Here is an 18,923-nt window from a genome sequence, read left to right as displayed (position 1 = left end):
AACTTTGTCAGAGTTTTTTGTTATAAATTTTTTTCCAATTTTTTGCTTCCCTTCTAATTTTGGTTGCTTTGGTTTTGTTTGTACAAAACCTTTTTAATTTAAAGAAACTCACAAAATTCTGATGACACCATCACAAATGAGATGTATAATCATAGAATCTCAGATCCCATCAAACCTAAACTATATCTGAAGAGTAAGTACTATAACAATGTCCTGAAAAAGATGACCATCCATTTTCCATTGTTGAGGCTTTCATTGCCTCTTTGGCCAGCCCATTTCATTTTTTAATAGCTCTCATCACTGGAAATCCTTCTATATTTTCAGTCTAAATGCAATTTTTTGCATCTCCCTATTGATACTAGTTTTGCTTTCTGGGGCCAACAGAAAACGTTTAATTCTTCCTACACAAGTTCTTCAAATGCTTAAAGACAGCCAGTTGGGTGCTCAAACTCACCCACACACATTCTTTTCCCTTGTTTTCCCTAAATATCCCCAGGTCTTCTACCCAATTTTTATGATATGCTCTCCACTTTTCTCACTATCTTGGTTACCTCGCTCTGGACTTACTTCCAACTTGTCAGTGTCATTCCTACAATATGGCACCCACAATGGAATGCAATATTACATTTTTTTTTCTGGCCAGAGTAGAATATAGCATTACCTTCATTCTGTTCACTGCCTCTCAGTGCAGGATGTTTCTAATTGCCCCACTGTTGACCCTGACTGAAATTATAATTTCAAAAATATAAAACCCCAAGATCAGTTTCTCACAGAATATTTTGTAGCCACATCTCCTCCATTCTGTACTTTTCTAATCTGATCCCCAATATAAAATCTTATATTTATCCTCTATTAAATGGCATCTTATTTAAGTTCACCCATCATTCTAATTCATCCAATTTTTTGGATCCTGACTCTGCTTTCTATCATAGCTATTAGCAACATGTGTATAAGCAACTTCTCACTTCCCTGAGATTATTTAATCCAGTCCCCTCGTTTTAAAATATATTAGGAAACTGAGGCACAGGAAAAAGAAGTGACTTATCCAAGGTCACAAGGCTTAGGAGACGTTTAAGAGTCCAGGTCTTCTGACTCTTTAAGTCTGATGTTGTCCATGTTAAAAAGCTGCTTCTCTTTCAAAAGCCAAAAGTTCAGGGGCTGCTGGGTGGCTCAGTGGATTGAGAGTCAGGCTCAGAGACAGGAGGTCCTGGGTTCAAATATGACCTCAAACACTTCCTAGCTTTGTGACCCTGGGCAAGTCACTTAACCACCATTGCCTAGCCCTTACCACTCTTCTAACTTGAAACCAACACAAAGTATTGATTCTAAGATAGAAGGCAAGGGTTTAAAAAAAAAAAACAGAGTAGAGTTCTCAATGAAACTCAGGTGTAAGGGATAAGCATCTCTGAAGAAGACTTTAATTACTGAGATAATCTCATTTAGGCCTACAGATTTATATGGTACTTTATGAGGCAGGGCCAATAGCTAACCTGGGCTTTGCACATGGGAGCAGGTAATCAGAGCACCTGGCTAAGGTAAAGCCTGAATGAACAGAGAGAAGCAAAAGCAGAACAGACCTCAACAATCAGTGAACTTATATATGAAATCAAAGATAATTGTTATAAATATATATTCTGCTGATTTTTACTTTCTTTCTTACAAAGAACTGTAATAAATGTTCTTTATTTCAAGTAATGGCATCAGATTAGTTTGAGATATTCCACACAAAGTCTTTGTTCTTCAATAAGATAAGTAGTCATGAGATTCTACTATATGGCCTAAAATTCAGTGATTTTCTAGTCAAAGAATTGGTAGGCATACCTTTTGTGAAATCCCTCCTAAATGACCATCGGACCTCAGTTTCTGAATGCCTCCAGTGATCAGAGCTTCTATCTTCACTGTCTATTTTGTGCCTTCATTATCTTTGTTTTCTTGCAAAAGAATTTAGAAAAAGATATTCTTGAACAAAATTTATCTTTATTTTAAATAGCTTGGAGCAATAAAATCTCAAGTGTGTTTTTCTCCTTCACTTCAAGTAAATGATTTAAATTCCTACCTCCTTTATTCATGTATGGCTTTGCAACTCATTTACACATCTTTGTTAGAAATTTTGATTTTGCTGTCATAGAGCTCTCAAGATTCTCAAGTTTCCTTCGTGTCTATCAATGAAAAACACCAGGTTAGCCATTCTTTAATCTCATGGTTTTTGTAATAGCAAATAGACCAAAAAAATCCTAAAACCAAAAAGTCAGTTCAGAGTCTCTACAGGAGTTCAATTTTTGGTCATTTCCAAATCTTTTTATTTCTTCTTAAACCTCCTATGGCTCCCTCTCCCTCTACCCTTTCAGCTGACATTTACAGGAAAAATTGAGGTCATTTATCATGAACTCCCTCTTCCCCCACCCCCTTCCTCATTTCTTATCATTCATGTGCCTTCTGTCCCTTTTTCCTCCTTTGCTCCTGTTTCAAATGATGAAGTGGCCTTATTCCTTACCAAGATTAATCCAACTTCTCATTCAAATGATCCTCTTCTATCTCAACATCTCCAACAAATTGCTCCCTCTGTCATCCTCACTCTTTCACTTATTTTCTCTGTCTCTACTGGCTCATTTCCTATTTCCTACCAACATGCTCATGTCTCCCCTATCCTGAAAAAAATCCTCACTTGATCTTTCCATACTTCATAACTATCACCTCATATCTCTTCTGCTTTTTGTAGCTAAACTCCTCAAAGGCCATCTATGAAAGGTTCCTTCACTGTCTCTCCTCTTACTTTTTTTCTTTTAACCCCTTACAGTTTAGCCTCTGACCTTATCACTCTCCTGAAACTGCTTTCCAAAGTTAGTAATGATCTTTTAGTTGCCCTGATCCAATGACCTTTTCTCAGATTTCACCTCTCTGTGGCCTTTGACATTATTAATCACTTTGCTCTTTGATATTCTCTTCTTGCTAGGTTTTCAGGACACCACTCTTCTGGTTTTCCTCCTATCTGTATGACCTCTCCTCTGTCTCCCTTGCTAGATTCTCCTCCAGATCCCACCCTTTAACCAGAGGTGTCCCTCTGAGGTCTTTCCTAAGACTTCTTCTCCCTCTATACTGCTTCATTTAAGAATCTTGTCATCTAATAATAATAGCATTTAAAGAGCACTTTAAGCATTTATAAATTATGTTTGTTCTCATTTAGTCCATATATATGTTCTAATTTATTCATTATAATAACACTATGAGGGGATTGCTATTATTACCTACATTTTATAGATGAGTAGAGTAAGACTTAGAGAGGTTTAGTTACTTGCCAAGGGCCACACAGCTAGTAAGTTGCTAAGGTAGGATTTAAACTCAGGTCTTCTGGATTCCAAGTCCCACAGTAGATTCACTCTATCACTTCATTGCCTTGTACACACACACACACACACACACACACACACACACACACACACACACACACAGAATTTCAGTGTCAAGAGCTTATAAAAATATTCTCAATTATCAAGCCAGATTTTTTTCATTCTTCCTAACAATTTTCATCTGCCAACAATGCCAAAACATTTCCTTCCCTCAAGATCTGATATACTCCAAGGATCTGTGATTTTGTCAGTTTGACTACTTCCCCCTCTTAATACAGATCATAATCCCCAGTATTCCTTAGATACTGCTCTTTTTGAGTTTTATATGTCTGAAAAGATCATCCATCATCTTATCTGTGAGCAACCTTCTTATGATGATCTTCTCTAAATTTAGTTGGATAGATCAGCTAAGTTGGGGCACACTTACTTAGAGAATCTGAACAGTGACACATCTAAAGTTTTATCCTTGAAGGAGTTAATTTCAAAATGATCCAGAGAGAGCATTTGTAGAGTGCAAGCTCAATAAAAGTCAATAAAGTGCAGTCAGAAAGCTAATGTGATTTTAGGCTCCATTAAGAGAGTTCATATACTGGACTATACAAGTGATTGTCCAGTTCTGCTATGTCCTGGTCAGATGCCATCTGGAGTATAGTATTCAGTTCTGGGTGCCACCATTGATGGCTTCTGAAAATAAACAGTCAGGATTGGGAAGGTCCTTGAGGTCATGTCTTATGAAGATTGGTTGAATTAACTGGAGCTATTTATCTTAGAGAGGAGACAACTTACTGGAAATCTGATAACTTTCTTCAAGAATTTGAAGGATTGGCCATTCAACTTGTTCTGTTCATCTGCTGAGCAAAAAATTAACCATCATGCATAGCAGTTCCACAGAGGCAAAGTTAGACTTAATAGAAAGAGAATTTTTGTAATATTTATGCCTATTCAAAAGTAGAGGGAGCTACCTGGGAAAGCAATTGGTTCCCCTTCAAAGAAACAAAGGTGAGTTCCCTTCCAACTCTGAGACTGAAATCCTCTATGATTCCATGGGCATCCAATACGTAGTCTAATACTACACTTGTATTTGGTGCCTTTCCAACTTGGTAAAAGCTGCCAGAGATTGTTCTTTCCTGCAATAACTTGCTAGAACCCAATGGATGTCATACATACCTGGGAAAAATAGTTATTAATAGGCAATTCCCAGTGTTTGCTGTTGTTTAGTCATTTCAGTCATGTCAGACTCTTCATAACCACATTTGGAGTTTTCTTCATAAAGAAAACTCCAGCCCATTTTTATGGATCAGGAAAGTAACTGAGGCCACATTCGAACTCAGGAAGATGAAGTTTCCTGACTCAAGGCCAAGCAAGCACTCTATCCATTGTGCTACCTAGCTGCCCTATCCCCAATAGACCTGTATTATTTAATAAGCAAACTAAAAGTTAATAAAAAATTAAAAATTCCATAGATTATTTTTAAAATCTTATAGATTTACATCCAATATCACTGATTTTCATATTGATAACCCCAAGGCACCCTTCTGATACATCAAAGAAAAAGTTAAATTTTATTTAGTTGTAATGGAATTTTTTTTATTCTGTGAAAACTAGTAATATATGATTATTATCTTTCACTGTTGTCATATTTCTCTATCAACCAAAATAACTGAGTGGAAAGATGAAGCAATGCCCTGAAAGTCAGAACACCTGGATTCTAATATCTACCAGTTGATTACTTTGAGCAAATGCCTTAGATTCTATGAAGTTCTGCTCCTCATCTCATAAACCTAGGAACTGGCCTAAATGGCTTTCCAGGTCCCTTCCTTATCTGAAAGAGTCGCCAAAACATGCAAGGCAGATCATTTCTGGTAATGTGTCCTAAACATAAAACTATGTCTTCATTAGTTATTGAACTGGAAAAATTCAAACTACATTGAAAGAATCTTTAGTGTTGTCAACCCTTCTACCAAAATGCTACGAATTTTAGATTTAATTAATGGGAACTTTCTACCAAGTAGGAATCACATGTGAAATTTCTACATGATCACAGATCTTTATAGTGACTATAGTCTAATTGTTTATTTATCCAAAAATGAAATAGTTAATAACAAATTTGGCAGGAAGTAATACTATATAACATGTCTTACTCCTGTCTGAGTTTTGGTTTATCTGTTTTTCCTATTTCTGAAGCAATTCTTAATAGTATTCCTTAACTATTTACCAATTTATAGAAACCTATATGCCCATGTTAGTTATCACAGATGCAGATGCACAAAATACAGTATTAGTTTGCAGTTTGAATAATGTTATATCTTTATATCTTGGAACAAAACAAACCATCTATGACCCTGCTCTTTGACTTGCTACTGCAGTAGAAGCAGCAGAAAGAGCAGGCAGGCATGAAACACAAAATGCTTTCTGAATACTAGGTCAGGAGAAGAGAGACTGATGGCTCTCACTGTTATGAGGGAAGCAGCATGTATCACCTCCCCTTCCATTGGCTGTTTATCCAACATCGATACAACACTTTAGGAGCCAAATTACTAAACAAGCTGCCAATTAGGCTTGCAGTCAGCTGGATAGATTAGTGGCTAAGAGAGACCAATACAAGATTTTCATCTCTTGAGCCAATTACGCAAGTGAATTACCATTCACGATACTCTGGAAGATTCGAGGAGAAAAAAAGACTGACTCTGCTGTATTAGACATAAGTGAGATCCAGCATAAAGGAGGTGAAGGGTGAGCAGACTATGTATTGCTAAAATTGCCCAAGCAAAAGGAGAGCCTTCTAGGAAAGGACTTAAAGGATTTAGCACTGCTAGGAATGATAGAAAAGGAAATAATAGTTGTGGAGTACTGTGCTGAGACCAAGTCGTTTCACTCCTAAATCTTAATCTTATAAAAAGAAGGATGAGAGACTAAAAAGAGATTTGAGTATAGTATTTTCCATGAAATATAATGTTTCTAGGATTTTCATTTAATGATCCATAGAATTTTTTTTTAAGATTGAATGTTTGGTTACCTATCCCTTCCTCACCCTCTTCTTACTCCTTCTTTTCTTTGATTCATAAGAAGTGTCTTAAAGAAATTTTTTTAGTACTTTTCCTAAATGGAACTAACAAAGGAAATCAAGTTTGGATCATTGAAAAGAAAACCACAAAGACCAGAGCAGTGTCCACACAAGGGCCTCCGTAATAGACTTACAAAGCTTTTGCCAAAATTTTACAATTAAGATACAGAATTAGGTTGCCCGTGCTGGCCTTCCTGTTCATAAATGAGAAAGGACCACAATTTCATAATTCTAGCTGAGATTTTTTTTAACTAGGATAATGTTATTTCTTAAGTATTAAACAAATTTTAAACTTGAACTTTTGCAAGCTGTTGTATCCAAAAATGATTAAACAGATGTGTAGCCTGCAGCAACATTAGACCTCTGATCTGATTTTAGCTTACAGATGGAATTAAATTAATTCATGGCAATCACTGTAAAATCAAGGGTATGGTACTGAATGCTAGCGTACTGTTTAACCAGAACATACCTGTATCAGCAGCTGTTAAGAAAAAATTACGTGCCTTAATTTTTCATGGAAATCTGCCTTCATTGCCACCATAAACATCATTTCAAAATAAAAATTTAATTGCTGGCTTTGTTATTATATTAAGCAAGCCTTTTGACAAATGACTTGCCCTTGTTTTGTTCACTTAAAAGGTTCATGCTACCTCTTAAAATTTTTAGCACCTCAAGTACTCAATTATTATTTTTACGCATGCTTTTTTGGTCTTTGGCCACAAAGAACAAAGTCAGTCAAGGATTTTCTTTTTTATCTTCAGACTCTGGACATTACAAACTACTCCTTATATCAACATTTTTTCCCCATCACATTGTGACCCTTGTTACATCTGACATCTAGTAGTCAAGTTGAGCCTTTAGGAAGTCATCCTTCAAATGAATATACTAATGCAAATATTGCATCAAATGAAGATCATATTTAGTCTTCAGTCCTAACAATATAACTTGCAGAAAATACAAAGAAAAACCTAAATGAATATCTAACTGGTCACTATGAGGAATATGCCAACTTAAGAAATTGGAAACAAGAAGTCCTGGGTTTGAATCCTACATCAGCCTTCAACACTCAAAAAATCACTTAACCTCTGTGTGTTTTGGTTAATAATTTGCTAGTACGTATCTTGAAAGTCAAAGGTGGGTTGCTTGGCAGATGGTATTTATGAAGGGGTTCCCTGATCTGATAAAATCACATTTCCTTTCAGTATTCCTATATGGTGAAATTGTGGGTAATCAGGGCACATCTGTTACCTTTAGAGGTCAACATCATTTTCTCCAAAATATCAGCCAGATATTTTAATAGATGGTCCATTCATTCTGGCCGAATATGGCATTTCTTATAAGTATTTTTCTCTCCATAAGGAAAAATGTAGTTTTGTTTGAAATGTATTTATCTGCTTTTACTATGACTTAGAAAAAGGGAGGTTTGCTAACTAAATATGAGGTTCTTTTCTTTTTATCAAGTGGCTGTTCTAGCCAAATTCTTTCTGCTGGCTGGGTCAATACCACTATATCCAAGAGCAGCCTTTTCCAGAGGCTCTGTGCCAGACACACCTTCTCCCAAAGCCCTGGCTGGGCCAATCTTTGGTCAGCTCCTGGCATTCGGTGTTGGAAGCTGTGCTTGAGGAGATGTGTTAGGACATTTATTGCTACTGATTAGGAAATAAAAACTGTAGGAAAAAAATTAAAACCAAATAAATCAGGACCTATCAAATGTTCCAAGCCTAAAAACTGACCTCAACTGTCCAAGGATGTTCTCTGGATACTAAAAACCTTTATTAAAATAAAATCAGTTTTCTACTGTCATTTCAGGAAGGGAGGAGGGGAGAAAGAGGAGCAGTATATTGTATGTTCTTTTAGCATTAACTCCTCTCCAATGCTAGAACCCATCAATAAATTAGTATATTTATTTTAAAAAAAGCTAGAAACTTAAAGAGTTAAATCAGCCCCAGATTTTCTGCTAACAATGTATAGTAAAAGCTTAAGTTACTATAATACTTTGGAAATGAGATGTTCTTTTCAAGTGAATTTTCTGATAAAGCAAAGCTGAGGCAACCCCTTCATGAATACAGCTTACCGAACATAATTTCAAGTTACTTAGGTGATTAAGCTTTCTGTAGTTCATTGGTTTTGTTGTTCTGAACATCAATTGTCATGGTGTGGAATTGTAGATAGAGAAGAGAGAGTGGTAAGTAGATGCTTTTCTCTTTATCTACAGATTTACTATTGATGGAAGTAACAGGAGTGGTAGTTGCTAATAGGAAAGTATGGTGGGAGAGAAAGATGCTGAAAATGAAATCCTACCAAAAAGTCATTGAAAACAACTGGGAAGACATGGGGAGGGTGCTATAACAACTCCTGTCCATGTCCTCGTCCCGCTTTAACTGTGGAAAGGAAACTGCTGAAAGGGGGGAAGAGATAAATAGACCGAGGAAAGATATTAGGAATTTCCTACCATGCCTATTCCCCTTACCTCTAAGCAAATAACAGTGAGACAAAGATCTGACTCTACCCCTTTCTTACATTCCATAGACATTTAAAATGTCAGTCTCCCAACCATCCAAGTACCCAAAAGCTCTATATCAAGTCGTCTTCTCTCCCTACATTAAGCTTCATGGTCATCTCATTCATTGTCATAGATTCAGTTAACTCTATGCATATGACTCTAAAATGTGCACATTGAATACTAACTTCTTATTCTTCAACTCTAGTCACACATCTTCAAGTACCAATTGAATAGCATCATCTAAATGCCCGAGTAGCATCTCAAACTCATCCTAACTGAGTTGATCATCTATTGGCAGCTAGATGCCTATAGGTACAGTGTTTAGATGGCTAGACTTGGAGTCAGGAAGTCCTGATTTCAAATACTGCCTTATAGAGGCATTAACCACTTAACCATTTACAACCTCAGTTTCCATATTTGTAAAATGAAGATAATGAAAGCACCTACAGGGTCGTTGTGAAGAGTAAATGAGACAACATGTGTATATGCTTTGTAAATCTTAAAGCACTCTATAAAATGCTAGCAAGTTATGTTATTAATCCCCCCAAACTATCCAATTTCTACTGAGATCATTCTGTCACCCAAGTTAATAAACTCAGTATCAACACGGACAAGATCTTCTCTATCCCTCACTCCCCATATCCAAACAACTGTCAAGCCTTATCAATTCTCCTTCCATAGTCAGTACTCTTCCTTCTACTCACATGACTACTTTTGACACTCATTACATCTTACTGGAACTGTAATAGTCTCCTAATTTTCTGTTTCTTTCTCCTCTGTCAAATCCATCCTCCACACAGCTACCAAAATAATATCCTTAGAAGACAAGTCTAACCACATCACTCCCCTGCTCAAGTGGTTCCTCATTGCCTTAGGGACAATATACAGGCTCTTCTACCTGTCCCTTTCGGCTTAGCTCCCACTTCCCTTTCTAGCTTTATTGCACATTGCTTCTCTTTACACTCTGTTCCTGCTCTCAACATTCTCTTTCCTATTTCTGTGTATTTGTACAACCTCATCCCCTCTTCTCAGAATCCTTATCTTTCTTCAAGGTCATCTCTGATGCCTACCACCTTCACTGTGAAGCTTCTACCCATTCCTCCAGCTGTTAACATATGTGTTATAGTCATCAAATAGAATTTAAGTCCCTCAAAGTCAAGATCTGTTTCCTTTTTGTTTTTGTACCCATAGCATTTAGGCATAGAGCTATGCATTCAGTAGGCAATAAATGAATGTTTGTTGAATCTGGATGGCGGTTTCACTGAAGACCCAAGGAAGAAACTAGAGACATAAGCCTGGACACTGATCAAGAAGTTAAAAACTACTGCTAGGATTCAGCTGAATTCATATCTTAAATGTTGCCTTTTTTTTCTTTTTAATAAATCCACAATAGGTCATTATGTAGTCATCAGTCTTTCTGTAGCAACAGAAAAAGAAGGGGGAAATGTTAGTTGGAGTCTAGTAACCAGAGTTTACCGTACACTCCTTTCTTTTTTTACCTGTCATTAAATCATGCCTTATAGACTTTGAGATGAAGTACAAGAAAAGCCAAGCTGTGCTATAGCTCTTACAGACAAAAGAGCCTGGGAGTTCTCGAGATTATTGGGGTTTTGTGTTATTTACTTCTCAAACTGTCAGCATAGGATAATTCAACTGTGCTTATTTTATCTCCAGATTCTACCATGTATACATATGTTCAGCTTTCATATTCAAGTTCTCCATGAGGTCACTGCTTTTAAAAGCAGCTTGTTCCTGAGTAAGATTTCTCAACTGATACAATCTTCTTCTATCCTCATGGCGTTACTGAATAATGTTCTTTGTATCATTAATGCAGGATTTGTAGGTGAAAATGCACAACCAATCCCAGAGACCAACATTGGAAACCGAATGCTTCAGAGCATGGGCTGGACACCCGGGACAGGCCTCGGAAGAGATGGCAAAGGAATGTCTGAGCCAATACAGGCCATACAGAGGCCAAAAGGATTAGGACTTGGATTTAGCCGCCAGAACACCACACCAACAAGTAATGTCCCCAAGTCAGGAAAATCTACCTAAGAAGACAAGGGTATACATAGGATATTTCCCACAAACCTAGTTGTTTTCAATTTACAATATAGCTTCCATTTATGAAGCAGCAACCTACATGCCTCAAATCTGCCACACCAGAGTTCCATCGGTGTTCAGTCCTGCCTCAACAGCAGGACTCATCTTTTAGTCAGAAGTCGTGGTGCTAAAGTGGAATCCTAATTATACTTTTTTTTTCAGTATTTTAAATCAATTTCTAGTGATAAAATAAAGCCCTTTTTTTTTCCATTTTTAGAAATTGGGCATTTCAGACACCCTTCCCTGGGGCATGTGGGGGACATGCAAATGCAAACATGTTTATGTGATTGGATTTTTATTGTTCTTCACATCATCCAAAATTCTAGTTTACCCAGAAGACTAAGCCCTAGACAAATACTTCTTTGGTAATCATGACAGCTTCATGTTCCTTGAATTGGACGTTTTGTGAAGATTTGTTAGTAGGGTGATATCCATCAGGTTCCCATTCTAGGTTGATGTGGTACACAGTTTTTACACATGACAACCAACACCTACTTATCTTCCTAGGAAATTAAGTTAAAAAAATATATACTTATTATCTCTTGATAAATGATCACCACTGAGTGCCCTCAACACTACTGAAATGCAGCTTTTTTATGCATTTTTTACCTCATTTAGGACCTAAAATGAACAAATGTTGAATGAAAAGCATATTTTAATTCGCCCTGACTGAGCCATATGATCTATTAATTTAGACCAGCCTCTACCTCTCTTCCCTTTAAAAAGTTCATTTTAAGATAACTCAGTTGTACTAAACTGATTTTAAATTGTGATCATTGCGGCAAGGCCTTAGAATAAAAATGTGACTTCAGTAATCCTAGGAACTAAGAGATTTCTGACAGTAGCCTACCCCTAGATATAAATCCTGACATTCTCAAGGGAGCAGCCAGACAAATGAAAAGAGCAAGATGGTCCTTTAAAATCAAACAGAACAGGCATTTTAATTGTGTACCTAATTTAGTACCCAAGTGTTCACCAATCATGTACTACGCTAAATAGGAGCAGGTATGCAGAAACACTTTTCATCTATATAAAATGCTGTGCTATGTTCTGCCCTATTCTCATTGTTTTTAAAGTAGTGTTAGTATTAGTAATACTATTAAAATGATAATGGGTTTTTATTGGATGACTAAATGTTAGGTAGTTCATTAAGAGGCTTCTCTCAAACTTTTTTTGTAAATAACTGATCAGAGAATTCAAATACAAGCTCACTCAACCTACCACTTTCTCGTCCTCTGAAGTAAATAGTAATGAGTCAGAAGAGATTGGTTTGATATTTAAATGCCTTGAAAGTTTTGCCAAATACATACATTTCTTTTAAAAATTCTCCTCTTTTGAATTTGGGGTTGGGAGTGAACTAAGAGTAGGAAGGGCAGGAGGGAGGGAAGGGATTTGTGCTGTTAGCCAAATATTCATGTTGCACAAAGGAACAACTGGTTTATTTACAAACGGCTGTTCAATTCTGTTCAACAAGTTTGTTGTTGTATAGAAAATTAAGCGTGTGTGTCTGTGTCTGTGTGTCTGTGTCTAGAAAGGAGTCTCAGACAAAATGTGTTTATGACTTAAGAAAAAAAGTAACATATAACATCCTCAGCCATCCTGGAGAAAGGTTTTTAAAATGGCATTGAGAATTCTACAGTTCTAGCATTGTGAAAATCCTAATTTTTCAGATAATGGTCTTTGTTCTTAAGTAACCAAAATTTGGCTGGTAACTGCTACTCCACCATCATTGTCTGAGCTATAGATTTCTAGAGAACTCAGTCATAAAAGAGAAAAGTTAGTGATGACTTCATTTAAATTGTGACCAAAACCATTTTGAATGAATCTGCATTTAAGCATGGTAGCTTTCAATCTTAACTGTGGATATTTGTTTTTGCTGCTGTGTTTTTGAGAGCATATCATTTCTTCCACATGAAATGGCTACTCTAAGCCCTAGCACAGAAGCACACAAAGCCCTCTGGTCCTCGTAACTAACCATGGTTCTTGTTCATATTGTCATTGAATGTAAGATAGCTATCATCCCTCAAAAATGACCCACCATGTGTGGCACACCAACAATTTCAAATACTTAAAAGCACATGGGAACCAAAGTTCATAGTGGAGAGATGGAAATATCCCAAGCTGACTTGGCATGCACCCAGATCTTTGCTCCAGAGCCTGTATTCATTCACTTGATGGTCCTATGGCAGAAAGATACCCAAGGTGACTTACTGGTGTATAGATTCAGGTTTAAAATGTGGAAGATTCTGATTTTAAATCAAACTTCTTTTAAAGCACAAAGAACACTAATTTAGATGATGCTTCGACATTATGGTGGTTTGGGGTTTTTTGCCATTTATAATTCTTATAGGACCAAAGCATTCAGTAAAGTGTGTGATTTAGAATAACTTGTTTGTCTTGTTTTTTCACAGAAAGGTAGCAAAGTGTTTTCTCTATACTGCCATAAAAAAAAAAAAACTCTTCTTACTTTTCTATGTCTTATTGGCCTAATTGATTGCGTAAAAACTCTATACAGAAAGTTTGGAAAATACAGAGATCTAACCATCTCTTTTAACCTCTACTCTTCAGATAGCCAGATTACCCCATTTTCTGGCAATAGCATTGAGAGTTTTGTCACAAAGTGTATCTGAGTTGTTTCTCTGCAGATTTTTTTTATTCCTTAGTATTACCAAATTCATCCTTGGTAGTATTGCACATTCTCATTTTTTAAAATTTCAGTATATTGAGGTTTTATCAGACTCAAAAATAATATTTTTATTTTAAAATACTATAGAATGGTTTTTAAAATCCTGTTGCTCTCTGAAATTGGGTCATCTCTACGTGTGATTACATAGGCCTCTCAATTTATACATAGGCATCTACCAACACCAAAACATCAACACCCATCAGGGTGACTTGAAGGAGAAGCTGAAAACCCTGAAGAACAAGTATGAGGAGTGCGAGTTCAGGTTCAAGGAGGAAAAAGACTGCTATGAGCCTGAAGGCCAGATCTTGACAGAAAAGATCTCACTGCTAGAGCATCTGGCCAAGCTGGAGAAGGAGCTAAAGAAGATGAGTGACCTGGTGGGGAGATGCAGGGCAACAAGTTCGTGATCTTCAGTGTGGAGCTAACTTGCCTTTACTGTCAATATCTGCGTGTGCAACAATGGGACCTTCACAGGGTGATGCTGAATTACTACAAGGAGGATGAGGGGGCGGGTGGACACATCAGCCCAAAAAGCAAAGGGTGGCCCTCACCCATCCTTCTCTTCAAGGAGCTTCCTGCCATTGACTCAAGCAAGTCTGAGAATGGAAGCAGTGATAGCTCGCTCTTTCCTGACTCATCCCTGCCATCCCCTGTGTCGGATCTCCTCAAGGAACCCATGAACATTTACAATCTAATCACCATCATCCAGGACCAGATCAAGCATCTAACACAGCCATGCAAGAGCTAGGGCTTGTAGTGGACAAAGACAAGGAGGCCCTGATGGAGGAGATCCTAAAGCTGAAATCTTTGCTGAGCACCAAGTGAGAGCAGATAGCTGAAGTAGCCCTGGCCAATCTGAGGAGCAAATGTGAGAATGAGAAGGCCGTGTTGATAGAGACCATAATAAAACTCTGAAATGAGCTGAATACTTTCAAAGAAGAATCCGCCACCTTCTGCTCTCTGTAGGCTATGTTCACCCCCAAAAGTGATGAGATGCAGTACCAACTTGAAGTGATGGAAGACAAGAAGATCCTGATCTCCCTGCTAAACATGGCCATCCAGCAAAAGCTAGCCCTGGAACAGCCACTGAAGCACCTGGAGCTAAACCACGAGTAGGCCAAAAGGAGCAAGTCTCCAAAGGCAAGAGCAGTACCCAGAGATGGAATTGGCCTATATTGCCCTTGGTCGGATTGCAGCTTTCTTAAAATGCTCATTCTGCTGTCTAAATCAGCCCATGGTGTTCTGTTTTCCCAAAGGAATGGAAGAAATCACAAATTTCCATTCTTTTTTTTTCCCCTTTTTTTAGTGAATATACTATCTGCACTCATTTGCAAAAATGCATATGCTGGGTTATAAAAAGAAAATTTGTATACTTCATGTGCTGAGAAGCTGCAGGAAGAAATTTTTACAAGTCCTTCAAACAATGAAACTACTAGAAATGTTCAGGCTGGGGGTTGTGGGGAAGAAAGGAGGAGACCTTTAGGGGAGGCCATTTTTGTTGTTACCTATATTTCTTTTTTATCTGATTGTTAAACCTGTGTGCTTTTGATATTTTAATGTTGTATTAGCTTCCTTTAATTCCTCATGTAGGAAAGTTCTATGAGATGCAATGGTTTGTTCTCTTAGATCTCCATCATGTGTTTGTGCTTGTTGATTTCTCCAGAAGCATGTTACAGATATTTGTAAGCTTTTGGGGGGGGGGGGTTTGCTCAAGGCTATGTTTAGATAAAAGCCCCAAGTCCAATAGAGTGGCTCTGCTAAACTCTGTTGTGAGCTTTACTAAAGCAGCCTCTTTTAATTATAAAAGTAATGGTTTGTGTTTTAAGTGACTTATTTTTAGCTGCCGTGTTCATTAAGAAATCTAGGGTATTCAAGTTCTGGGTTTTTTTTTCATATTGTATTATTATTCCTAGGAATAGTCCAATGTAACAAGAAGAAAACTTGACATTGCTCTGGTTAAGATAGCAATAGGCACTTGAAAAATAAAAAACTAAAGCAATTCAAGCAGTAGTATTAGCTACAAGTTCCAGAGAGAGATTCTGGATTGGAGGAGGTTGTGAAATGTGACTAATTAACAGAACTTTCTGCAACTGTACCAGTGAAATTCCAAATTGGAATTGTTTCATTACCTCTTTGTTGTGCCAAATATGGTACATTTAGAAAGAAAAATTCAAAAGTCATCTGTCATAGGGTATTCAATTTCAACGCCTTTTTGTTAATCATTGTCACCACTAGTGCCTTTGCTAATTCGAAGGAGTAATCCTAGGATATCATTTAGTCTAGGGGAAAAAGGAACCCAGGATGAGCTGGTTGGAAATTAGTACAGAAAGGGAGCAATAAACATAGAGGTGGCTTGCACCTCAACTCTTGTGTTTTTGGAACTGGGTCTCTTTATGTCCCACAAGAGATGAGAAAGAGTACAAAATTCTGTTAGTCAGCAATACTTTTACCATGCAGATCCTGGCAAATTCAAGAGTCAAGAAAGAACAGCAGACACAAAACATTAAATGCACTTCGGGAACCAAAAGGACGTTTACTGAACAAAGAGACAGGCTGCACAAAGGAGGTCTTTTCTGGGTGACAACTTCGATGGAGTGTTAGCAGTGGATAATCCCCTCTGCTTTCTACAAAGGTGGGCATGATTTAACTATTAGTATTCTTTGTGAATGTAAAAGTGAGACAATATCTTCTCTTACATTTATATCTAATCATTGTAACTTCAGGAAACAAAAAAAGAACATCAGTGAATATTGAGACCTTGGTCCCTCGGTGCACTTGTTGAGGATAGTGTGATGAATAATTAAATTGGTACTTCTGGAGGAAGAAGAAAACTTTTTTTTTCCTCAAAAAAGTACAAATTATAATGGTAAATTTAAGTAGCAGAAACAAATGCATTCTGTTTGTTGGAATGTACATCATTATTCCTCAGTGTTGGGGCTTCTCTATTTTCACTTTCTGGTTACAGTATTGATTAATGGGAAATATTGTTGCACTTAAAATAACTTCTTCTGTCTCCATTTGAATATTTATTTGAAATGATGTCTACGTACTGTATTCTGTTCTCTGTGCATCACCCTTAGTGGTGGTCCTTAGTGGTCCTTACTTTAAAGTCATATGCACGTACTACTGCCAAGGGAACTGTTACACAGACCTAAAGAGGCAAAAAAGTCCCCTTTCTTTTGCAGGAGGTAGAGAAAAATGAGGACGAGAAATCTTGAAAGAGTATAATTTTCATGCTTAGGGAATTCCCCATTATGTGCAAAGGTATAACTTTTAAATTAATCCAAAACCAATATTTTTAGGAAATAGCAAGCCTGTGTGTAGAGAGTCACAATTGGCAATTATCAATTTTTAAAAAAAATTAAGATTAGAAGAAGAAATCCTATCATCTCTACATTTGATTACATATTTATACACAGGCATCTACCAATACTATAACCATAGCTAAGAGGACATGTATGTAACTATATGTATAGACATATGTACATGTGTCACTACATGTGCCTTTTGATATACTTACATTGGATATAAAATATCATGCATTATGTTGCTATATTTATCTTCACCCTGTGTATTAATGTACTTGCCATTAATTGAACAGTTGATTTAATTGACAGCAATTTCCCTTTGAACAAATATTTGAAGAAGAACAATCACTGTTAACATGCTTGTTTTAACCATTTCTCTCTACATTTGGTTTTTTTATTGTAGAAATGGTTGAGTTTGTTATTCAAAATAAAACTATATGGGCAAAAAATAGTTTTAAAGGTATATAGAAGGCCATGCTAACAATTCAACAAAAATGGAAGAAAATAAAGCATAAAAAACAGTTTCTAATTAAGCCCATTTTTGTTCTTGACTATATCCTTTAAATGCATTTTCTTTCTGCCCTAAATGTATTAGGAATTTAAGGAAGAAACATTCTATGCAATTCAGTTAGATTAAAAACTCCTCAAAGGTAGAGCGAATATCTTGTGTTTCTTCTATATCACCCAGGAGAATCTTTATTACAATCATCTACCCAAAGTGACATTCATCAAATGTTTCTCAAATAACACCTTGTGAAAATATATAATTATAAATAAGTCCTATCCCTATATACAGCCATTTCAAACACTTAGATTAGCTTGACCAATAATTCTACTAAAATAGCTGGTTTGACTCTAGTTCAGTTTTAATTTACTCACCATGTTCTGCCACAATAGTCAAACTAGTAAGTCTATCTGTATCATTAGAAAATGTCATTTTTGTGCTGCCCTCCTCTCCTCTCTGTGGCATTACTTTTGTACCCCAGCTGTAGCTGTAATCAACTTGGCACAGATTTGGTTTAACACAAAAAATGTGCCATTCCTTGATAAATCTAATCAAGAGTTAACTATTAAATTTGTTTACTTTCAGGTCATTTATTCATGCCTAAAAAACCCAGGATATACTCCTCACTTGAGCAAAAGTAACAATGGCATTAAAATGAAAGAATATTATATAAATAGTCTGAATGATATTTTTGGAATATCACAAAAGCCCTACCCTATTGCCTCATCATAGTATGGAAGTGACCAAAGATTCTTAAAGGCGATGTCAATGGAATACAAACTCTGGTTAATCCTACCAAGCTAGAAAACTTTTAGAATAAACTTTATAATGGGCTTAATGTTGGTCAGTCTAGCCAGAGGACCACCCTGACCAAGTATAAAGAGGTTTATCACCGGAAGGTGAAATAGCAAGTGAGAAATAATTTTGTGTATAGCAATTCATGAAGACCATCCATTAAGATGAGAGTATGTGTGGAGAAGGAGTTTGTATTACTCCCTGACAATGGGAAGTATCTACACAGATAAAATCAGAATTCTTGAACTACGGTATTAACAGCATACCTATACATATAGTACTTTTGAGATTTACAAAGGACTTTGCATACATTATCACATAATCTACTCTTGAGGTAGGGAGTTTGGCCCTAATATTTCAATAGATCTATGATCTCAATAATGTGGATACTCTCTCCAATAGAGATCATCATTTATCCAAATCTTATTACAATATGTATACCCAAAATGGTAGAGCCCTACCCCTGGATCACTTTACCTAGTATGAGTACCTATGGAGTTACCCACATACTGTCAGTTGGTAATTCTTAATTCTTGCTATATGGCCAGCTCACTCCATTTCTGTTAATGCATTTCTTTGCTTTTATCTTTTATACAGCTTGTAATTATTGTT

The 18,923-nt window shown here is 36.7% G+C and overlaps 1 protein-coding gene across 1 annotated transcript in view; it reads left to right on the top strand.

Annotated features, from left to right (window-relative positions):
* GPATCH2 (G-patch domain containing 2) overlaps nucleotides 1-16,335 on the top strand; it is a 302,311-nt gene extending 285,976 nt beyond the window's left edge. Inside the window, exons 10-11 of the mRNA XM_044673708.1 lie at nucleotides 10,749-10,937; nucleotides 16,161-16,335. Of these exons, the coding sequence (XP_044529643.1) occupies nucleotides 10,749-10,937; nucleotides 16,161-16,210 (239 nt within the window). The 3' untranslated portion in view covers nucleotides 16,211-16,335. The remainder of the gene's footprint in view (nucleotides 1-10,748; nucleotides 10,938-16,160) is intronic.
* The last annotated feature ends 2,588 nt before the right edge of the window (nucleotides 16,336-18,923 follow it).

The sequence above is a fragment of the Gracilinanus agilis genome, chromosome 4 (genome assembly GCF_016433145.1).
Source record: "Gracilinanus agilis isolate LMUSP501 chromosome 4, AgileGrace, whole genome shotgun sequence".
Taxonomy (NCBI): domain Eukaryota; kingdom Metazoa; phylum Chordata; class Mammalia; order Didelphimorphia; family Didelphidae; genus Gracilinanus; species Gracilinanus agilis.
The sequence above is the reverse complement of the archived record's forward strand: the minus strand, read 5'-3'. Positions and strand labels throughout refer to the sequence as shown.